The following is a 9,983-nucleotide window of genomic DNA, read 5'->3' as shown; positions in this document are numbered from 1 at the left end:
TTTTTTTTGTACTGCTGGGTGCCTTTTTGTCTCTAACTACTTGACACTATGAACTGCATTAGGGCTTAATTGCCCTCCCTAACAGATATGTTAGCACTGTTCATTCTCATTTATGGAGTTGTCTTTAATGATTTATTCACAAATGGTTCAAAGGAGATGAGGTTCTCTGCTGTGTCTGTGTGTGGGGAGGCGCCTTCCAGTGAGACCAGCTCTAAGAAATGTCTGTGGGTACAGTGTGGGACGGATTCTTCCTGTGAGAAGTAATTGTTAAATTCTAGGCATTGATAATGTTCTATTTTTACACTTGAGAGTTAAGGAGTGGTGGTGGGGGGATCAGGAGCAGCTGAAAAAATGTTAATTGCAGATAAGCATATGTATGAGAAGTAGGTGACTAATTGGCAGTCATTGGTGGATAGAATGATTTGAGATTAATTCTGGTTATCACTGTTCAGAGCAAGCCAAGCGAGACCGTAACCGTGGCCTATGCCAGTGTCGCATAACCGGCCCGGTACCCTTCAATCATTGGTCAATAAACTGCACGTGCGAAGACCTGTCGTGGCCGATGTCAATACCGCCTGATTGACACCCGTGCCAGTGACATGTAAAAAGCACCGTTTCAAGCGTGGTTGATGCCAGTACCGCCTGACTGGCCCTCGTGCCTGTAGCACGTAAAAAGCACCCACTACACTCTCGGAGTGGTTGGCGTTAGGAAGGGCATCCAGCTGTAGAAACTTTTCCCGGTCAGATTAGAGCCTGGTGCAGCCTTCTAACTTGCCAGCCCTCAGTTAAATCATCCAACCCATGCCACCATGTAAAGCGGATGTTAAACGACAGTGATGAGGATGATGATGACTGTTCAGTTCAAATCCTGCCAGGGTCAGTGTCAGCCTTGCCTTTCAGTGGGTAATGGATTCTCAACACAGGTTTGTGGATTACCATAGCTGTTAGGGCATTTAGGTAACTTCCATTTCTTCTGATTCTTCTCTTTCTGAGTTCAAGTATCATGGGCTGTCTCCTGTGTTGTGAGAAAATATCGAAATGGGCCTCAATGCACTGACATTAACATCTCTATTCTATTGGACAGCCCCCTAACCATCCCAGTATAATTTAGCCACAGATAAAGAGGCTGTGACCAATGACCAACACTATCTAAATATCCTTTTTTGTTTTTAACCATGTGACTTGAATGCTCAGCCACTTCCGCCTGCCGTGTTCTATAATGTGGGTAACCATGTGGCTCCTCTACAACAAGAAAGAAACTGATTCTGTTCTGGCCTCTGCTTTCACACTTAAATTCACCAGCCCTAGTCTGTCAAAGGGATCTTGGCCTTGTAGGCTGCATGGATGCAAAAGGAACCCAGTACACTCTGAAGTGGTTGGAAGCAGGAAAGGCATCCAGCCACGGAAACCATGCCAAAGCAGACATTGGAGCTCAGTGTATTTTTCAGAGCCTGTCAAATTGTCCAACCCATGCAGGCATAGGACCATGACATTAAATAATAATCATGTAAGCTCGCTGGCAGAATTGTTACAGCATAGGAAAACTGCTTTGGTGTATTTCTTTCAGCTCTTTAGGTTCAAATCCCATCAGGGTCAACTTTGCAGTTTGACCTTTTGAAGGTTGATGGTATTTGCTATAAACCCAGCCCACTCGAAATTACTGGGCTTCTACCTGAATCAGAAATATAATTTCTTGCATGTTGAGCTCTCATATCGAAGCTCTTGTTTACTCCTATTCTAATACTTTTTAAGCTTGCTACCCTTCCCCACTTCTCTCTCATACTTATCACTCTCTCTTCCTCATGGTTCTAGGTTGGTGAACTTGAGCAGCTAACTGGGTATTCTGTGTCAGACTTCCAATCGTGTGTGAAACTGTTGTATGTAACTCACAAATCTGCAAGCAAGCATGCACAACAGGCAATTTATTTAAAATACAGTTCCGACAAGTAAGTATTGTAGCATCTCATGCTTTCTTTCACAATTTCATTTTGATAAGCATTAACTATACCATTCCATGTTGTATTATGTGCTCCACATCTTCATGCTTATTTTATTCTAAGTTTCTGTGATTTTGATCATGCATAGATTGGATCAGAATGAAGGAAAATGAGGTACAGGTGTGGTCATGTGATTGAAAATCTTGCTTCCCAACTACATAATCTTGGGTTCAGTGCTATTGCATGGCACCTTGGTCAAGTGTCTGTGATATCCCTGCATCAACCAAATCCTTGTGACTGAATTTGGCAGGCAGAAACTGGAAGAAACACATCCTCATTGTGTGTGTGTGTGTGTGTGCTCGTCTTGACTTTACATAATGGTTGTAAATGAGTATCACTGTCACACATTGTTTTCAGTCTTCCATAAAACATGTCTGGCCATGGGGCAGTATTGCTTAGGAATAGATAAGGGTATTAGGAATGCATCCAACGATGGAAAATCTGCCTCAAATTCTGTGTGTCAGAATAATGCTAAGTTTAAGTAAACACTAATGAAGTGGACGCAGGTCTGACTGTGTGGGTGAGAGGCTTGCTTCCCAACAATGTGGTCTTGGATTCAGCCCTATTGTGTGACACCTTGGACAAATGTGTTCTATAGTCCCCAGCCAATCATAATCTTGTAAATGGATTTGGTAGATGAAAATGGAAATAATCTCATTGTGTGTACTCTTGTCTAGATATCACTTGAAGGTTGTTAACAAGTATCACCATCGTACACATGTTGTTCAATTCCAGTCTTCTGTGAGAAACATATCTGACTCTGAGAAATATTACCTTCCTCGAAAATGCATGAGGGTTGGCAACAGAAAGGGCAATCCAGTTGTATGAAATCTATTCCAACAAATTCTATGTAAGTTTGGGAAAGTGGACATTAAATAATAATGAAAGTACTTACTTGGCAGGTTTCTGCATCTTAGAGAAGTGTTTAGCATAGTTTTGGATGTAAACTATCCTTTGTGATGGTCACACTGATCAAAAGTTTGCTTAATTCCCACGCTTTATATAGTCGGCCCAGTCAGAAGTGACCAGCAGCTAAATTACATACACTACTTGCAGATGCATCTTACTGATGTACTTTTCACACAACCATAGCACTTTTATTGTGCACTTCTACAGTTGTGTGCATGTGTGTCTCAGGTTATTATTAAGGTGGTGGTGGTGGTGGGCAGGCAGAATTGTTAATGCATCAGAGAGGATTCTTAGCATTTCTTCTGACTCACTGAATTCAAATTCTGCTGAAGTTGACTTTACCTTTCACTTTTTCGGGGGTTGATAAAATAAGTACCAGTTGAGCACTGGGGTCAATATAATCAATTTGTCCTCTCACCTCAAAATTGATAGCTTTATGCCAAAATTAAAATCCTTATTATTGAGAGCAGTGAGCGAGCAGAATCACAAGTATGCTGGACAAAATGCTTTGTGGCTTTAAGTACCTGTTTCGCACTGGGGTTGATGTAATTGACTTGTCCCCCCCCCCACAAATTTCAGGCCTTGTGCTTATAGTAAAGTTTATTTTATATTTTTATTTGATTTTGGTGATCTTAATACTTGTATCCTTGTCATTTGCAATGCACTTCTATGGGTTTTGTTATTCTGTTTTTCTAGGTTCTTGAAGGTGGCAACAATTCCTCCATTACAGATAAAAAATTTCAAGGTCTCTTAAGAAAAAAAAATTAGAAAAGAAAAGAGAAAAGTAATTTTTTCTACTCTCCACATCAGTTTCATTTCTTTTTGAATTTGTAGAAAAAGTATGAAGAAACAAGACTGAATATAGTTTCTTCTGTTCCCAAGAATATATATTCTTGCATACGATGCGAAAGTGATTTGATATCAAAGTGTAAAATGTGAACTTGTAAGACCAAGGTAGACCATGCCAGTTAGTCTTCTCTTCTGTCTACTGAAGAAATCTGAATTTTTAGTCTATTTTAATGCAGAAACGAGAAAGCCTTTTTTTTTTTTTAAATTCCTCCCCTTCATTTCAAATTAAAAGAAGTTTTCAAAACTTGTACATATTTTCTATGAAGGGTAAATCATGTATGAACACAGAAAAAGATGACTTTTAATATTCATTGTGTAGTAATATGTGGTTTGTATGTGTGTTTGTGATGTGCGAGGGTGTATGATAAGTGCAGGAGTGTGTATATGTGACTGTGTGTGTGTGTGTATGATATTGCATAATGTCATGAACATAATGTAAATGTATATACACAAGCTCTAGGTTATTATCTGTATATAGTTCTTAAATGTGTATAGTATAGCCATTTGGATGTATGTATATTTAATATATGTAAGCATGTTTTAATAGTGTTAATAATTTACAAAAAGAAGTCTATCATGTATATTAGGTGTGTTTTAAATATCTTTTGTTCTGGGTGTCTAAGTTGAATATATATATATATAGTTTATGTGTAGTAATGATGGTGGCCTGTGGTTACTCGACTCACTTGGTCTTTGTTGTTAAATGAGATCCAAACCCTCTTGGATCTTCTGGTACAGCTCTTGGGAGGCAGCTTTTTTGTTATAAAACCTGTAATTGTCACTTTGTATGTACTCATATTGTATAATTTTCTTTTTCCCAAAATTTCTTGCTCTCATCTCTCATTCTGATCTTCCATGTGAGGGTTTTCTTTCTTATTTTTGTTTTTACTTTTTTAAACGAGCTAATTTACTAAAATGTTGGTAAGAATTGGGCAGCACTTTGGAGAATTCTGAGTTTGCGTAAATCTCTGTAGAGTAGGAAGTGAAGAAGATAGCTAGTGGCAATTAAATAAAAAAAATTAGAGAAGCTGCTTTAGTGCAGCTTAACTTGGAGGTTCAAATTGACCTATGCACCAGTCCTGTGGTTGTACTTTCCTGTTTAGCATTAACTGATTTTTTTTTGTTTTTTTTTTGTAGGGTATAATTAAGACAATGGATTTTTTAATTTTTTTATTAAGGTAGATTTGGATCAGAAGTTGGGGTTTTTGCCAGGTGGGTGTAGTGTTATCTAGAAAATTGCAGTCCTTTCATGGCAAAGTCACTGAAGTGTCAGCCCCTGCAGTGAAAGCTGTCGATTTGTATCGTGACACTAACACATCATAATCCTGTGTCGTGTATGGGATTCCTACTCCCAGGAGTTTGCTGGTAGAGTAGTCAGAAGTACATAACCGAGTAGTTTGTCTTTACTCTTACCTCTGGTTTAAGATGTAACAAAGGAAGAAAATCCTCGTGAGAATGTGTGCGAATACCTGCCTTGTGTTTTTATATTTGTCCACTTTCTTGAGTTTTCAGATTAGCTCTGCCTTTCTATTATGCCTTAATTTCTGGACTCCACCGAAATCACACCATTTTTCAAATGAAGTAAATGGTGGTATCGCTATCTAAAATTTATATAAGCTATTTGTAAATAAATTTTAAAAATACATAACTGGCTAATTTGTATTAATTTCTAAAAATTTTTTAAAAACCAAATGATTTGATCCTTAGGTAATTTTCATTGAGTCTGTGGTCTTTTGAAAACCAAGGGATCTGGATTTTTGCATCCGTTTCCACTGGGTTTCAGTGTGGAGTTTGCCCTTCCTCTGATTAAGGTATAAAAATTCTTTAAAAACCATATCCAAATTAAAGCTGATTTATTATTTTCTCTTTGTATACATGTTTCTGTGTTTAATGTGCTACCATGCATTAAAATCTTTCTAAATTTGAAAGCCCCACTAATGCTAACTTCAACTTTTCGTTTTTCTTCTCTTTCGTAGTTAAATGCTATAATATAATTTTCTAAAAGAAATAATAGTCGGAAATTGATTTCACACACTCTGCTTTTTTCCTTATTCCTGCCTTCCCCTGTATGTTTATTCATTGCTAGTGTTAATTTGTATAAATCTAAGCAGTGGCAAGGAAGTAACTGAAATTTAGAGCCTGTCCTTTCTCTGCAGGATGATTATACAAAACTGCACTCAACATGTCCACTCACTTTCAGAAATGAATCAGTTTATATATACATAATTAAGTTTTAGAAATACCCTAAATCACATGAGTTATCCTAGCTCATTATCATGTATAAAATGAAGTTTAGATGAATGGACCAGTCATTACGTGTCACAAAATGTTTGAGGCATTTAAAAATACTTTTGATTTAAAAAAGAAATCTTTTGATTAGTGATAATTAACTGGATGCCTAATGTCTCTGAAATATTTGTTACGGATTAGTTCTATTACCTTTAAAGCTGCTATATAATTTACAATAGTACAAGGACTGTAATGACCGGAAAGAAATGGACCATGTATCTACAAGGATTTTTTTGTCTTTTTTAATTCTGAATCTTATCCACTGAGCAAAGTATGAAATTTTTGTTCAAGGGCATGGCGATATACACTTGAGATTCAATAAACTCTTCCATGTTGGCACTTTTACATTATAGTATTGAGACCAACCCTCCAAAGTGGGCTGGATCCAGGCAGTTTAATCTTCTTGGTATCAGCTTTATTTTAAAACCAAGTTTTTACTAAACCATTCTTGTAAGCATATTTGAAGGGCTGAATCCAACATCAGTTTAATAGAAAGTATTATTTAAAAAAAATTCATTAAAGTTCTTGACTGGAAAAGCCATAGGCAAATACATATTTATTTTGGAATGTGGTCATGACAAAGTTAAGTTTTTAGTGATTTTAATACACGTTTTTAATGTAACCTGCATTTCTGAACTCCTTTAAGAGCTTCCAGTTCTGATACAAAAGCCCTATTTTCTGTTTTTATTTTTTGAAAATATTTGCATTTAAATTAAAGCTATTTAAAGAATTTTTCAGTAACAGATTAATCTTTTTATTACTAACTCAGCCAAGACCATTCTCAGTTGTATAATACCATTTTTTTTTTTTTTTTTTTTTTTTTTCAATTATGGTGTAACACCACCTAAATTGGAAAATTGTTTTAAGTTCACTTTCCAAAAATTAATTGTAAGGCATTATATTTCAACAAAAATATGGTAAAGAAAGTGTCAAAAAGGAGTAATTTTATTAATCTCCTTGAATTCTTCATTTATATGTTTCAGTCTTTGAATTTTGACCATGCTGTGGTACTGCCATGACAAATTTAGCTGAACAAATCGACATCCAATACTCATTTTTAAGCCTGGTACTTATTCTATCATTCTCTGTTTGGTGAACTACTAAGTTACATGAACATAAACCAACACCAGCTGTCAAGCAATTATGTACGAGATACAAACAAGCTTCTTTCAATTTCCACATACTAAATGCACTTAGAAAACTTGGGTCAATCCAGTGCTATAGTGGAAGATACTTGCCTAAGGTGCAGTGCTGTGGACTGAACCCAAGATTGCATGGTTGGGAAGCAAACTTCTTACCACACAGCCATGATAGCACTATTACATATTTTTCAAAATTGATTGATGCTTGTAGCTTAGAAGTTGTCATCTTTAAACATCTGTTGTTCTTGCTGAGGAGCTGCACACCAGACTCCTGTCTGATTTGACATTTCTATGGCTGGATGCCCTTCCTAACGTCGTCCCCCCCCACTTTTTTTTTTATTTACATAACAATTAGTGCTGGAGTAGTAATTTCACCAACTACTTTATCTTGGGAGAGGGGCAGAGTCTATAACATTTGCATACTCTCCGAGGCCAGTAAAGTTCATGTCAATGTTCCACTTGTACCTTCTTCAGTCTATACTTGTTAGAAAGATATGGGCAAAGAGGAAATTCCAGAGCAGTGGCCATGAGAAGGAAGTACTGGCAATAGTAATTAGGCAGGGCCTAAATATAAGAGAAATGAGATTAGCTTGAGCTCAGCTTGTTCTGAACGGCAGGTGCCAGCATGCTTACGGACCAAGAGCTGGAACTGGTTTGTGAGCGACACACTCTTTACTGACTAAAGTCTCGGAGGCAAAAGTGGCAGCAGTATCAGCGTCAAATGAGAGCAACACTTCAGTGCAGCATCACTTTAGCTTTGTAGAATATCAATAATGGCTTGGAAGAAGTGGTCCTAGTTAAGGATATGCTTTCATAAGAACCATGGCATACTTATAGGTTACTCAACATCCAGGAAAAGGCATACTTTTTTTTACATTTCTTTTTTTTTGTTTTGAAATTTTTGCATCCAGGATTACTACCCTCTTGGGGTCCTCATTCACATTCACCACTGGTGATACCAAACAATTGCAATGTCTTACGCAGTTCTTTTATTATTGGTAATGTTAAGTTAAATGCATGGCATTTCTTAATCTGACAAATTCATTGGTGTTATTGAAATATGAGGTGGTATCAAAAAGATCCTGCAATAGTCCTATAGTGCACCAACAGATGGCAGCACACAGTTGCATGTGTAGTGAACTTCATAAGGCAATGTGCAGAGTGACATCACTGCATTTACTTTGCAAGTTGTGATCAGGTGTTTGTTGCAGTCTCCAATTTCATCAGGGACAAGAAGTTGGAACTAAGAGCTAATGTAAAATTCTGCATTAATCCTGTGAGACCGTAACACTGGTCTACCAGTGGCTGGCTTATTTTACTCTATACCATAGCACTGCTCTACCAGTGGAGTACCAGGTATATGGCCAAATTAGGTTCAGGAAGTCAGCGCTCAAAGGGTTCACCTTGGAAGTCTGTTACAGGGACATTAAGCATGCTTTAGCAAGCTTACAGTGACAAGGCAATGGGTCGTATGCAATGTTTCAAGTGGCATGGGTGCTTCAAAAGCTGAAGTCCTTGGAAGACCTGCTACAGGTGTCACTCCTGGAAATTGGTATTTTGCATTGAGATATCCCCTCCCCTCACACACATCAATCAAGAGTTCTACTGCAATGTTTGGAAGTATTTGAAGGACAATCAGCGAAAGCTACCAGGTTGGATTCTTTATGACAATGCACCATCACTGACCTCTCTTCACTTGCGAGTTTCTCATGTAAAACATGGTATTTCTTCTGCACCCACCCTATTCACCAGATTTAGCACATGGACTTCCATCCCTTCCCCATGAAACTAGCTCAAAAGGTGTCAACAAGATCCATAGCGAATCACAGGTCCTCAACTTGTTTACGGAAAACAACCATGTTCCAAAAACTGGAACTTGTATTGCTGCGCAGTGACTGTTTAACGAAGATGGTGTTGAAACTTGGGGAAATAAGTTTTTTTTATTAAACATGATTTCCCCTGGATGGACTTAGATCTCAATCTTTAAAGTTTGACAGTGCCTGTTAACTGCATGAATACAACCTTTAAGAAATTCTGAACAAATCACATGCCTGCAATTTAGAAATAAATACCATTTTAATATGTGGTTTGATCAATAAGTATCCGGACTTGCTATAGTAATGAAGCTAAAGCACGTCTTAACATTCTAGCTCACTTCCTGTTTACAGCAGTTCTTGGAAGGAAGGTGTGTAATATGTGATCATCACATTGACCATGACAGAAAGTTGAGCAGAGAATCTGCATCAAACTTTGCCAAAAGCTTGATGATATCTTCTCAGAGGCCTATGCAAAGTTTTCATTGTTCTCAACACAAGATCTTGTGCATCCGAAACCCAAGTGTCTTTTTGGTCAGCTAAAAGCAGTTTTGGCAGACACGCATATCATACCCAAATTTTCAGTGATAATGGACTGAACTGAACCGTGACTAATCTGTACATCCTCTGATAACTCAAGGACATTCACCTCTTCAATTTCTGCCCTTGACAAGCAGTTTCAAGTATCCACAGAATAACAACCATCAGAAAGAGAAGTTAAAGCTAAATGATATTTTTATGTCATTAGAAACCAACAAGACTTATTGTATCAACCCCCGCTAGGCATTTTGCTTGGAGTGCTAACATGATTCAGCGATTGCCCCACACAACTGCAATGTTTTACTCAGTTCTACTGGTTGAAGGTCTCCGAAAACATTCATTAATATCAATATTTTTTCAGCCATCTTGGAAACGTCTGAACCACTTGTACACTGTCTACAACTTTGTGTAGGCCACTGAGCAGGCATCGCCGTGACAACTTT

General features: G+C 37.6%; 1 protein-coding gene across 1 annotated transcript in view; it reads left to right on the top strand.

Annotated features, from left to right (window-relative positions):
* The window catches only part of LOC106879537 (G2/mitotic-specific cyclin-A), a 16,116-nt gene extending 9,340 nt beyond the window's left edge, over positions 1-6,776 (top strand). The window contains exons 8-9 of the mRNA XM_014929167.2: positions 1,813-1,946; positions 3,603-6,776. Of these exons, the coding sequence (XP_014784653.1) occupies positions 1,813-1,946; positions 3,603-3,660 (192 nt within the window). The 3' untranslated portion in view covers positions 3,661-6,776. The remainder of the gene's footprint in view (positions 1-1,812; positions 1,947-3,602) is intronic.
* Positions 6,777-9,983: the final 3,207 nt, after the last annotated feature.

The sequence above is a fragment of the Octopus bimaculoides genome, chromosome 7 (assembly GCF_001194135.2).
Source record: "Octopus bimaculoides isolate UCB-OBI-ISO-001 chromosome 7, ASM119413v2, whole genome shotgun sequence".
Taxonomy (NCBI): Eukaryota; Metazoa; Mollusca; class Cephalopoda; order Octopoda; family Octopodidae; genus Octopus; species Octopus bimaculoides.
Note: the sequence above shows the minus strand (reverse complement) of the source record. Positions and strands in the feature narration are given on the sequence as shown.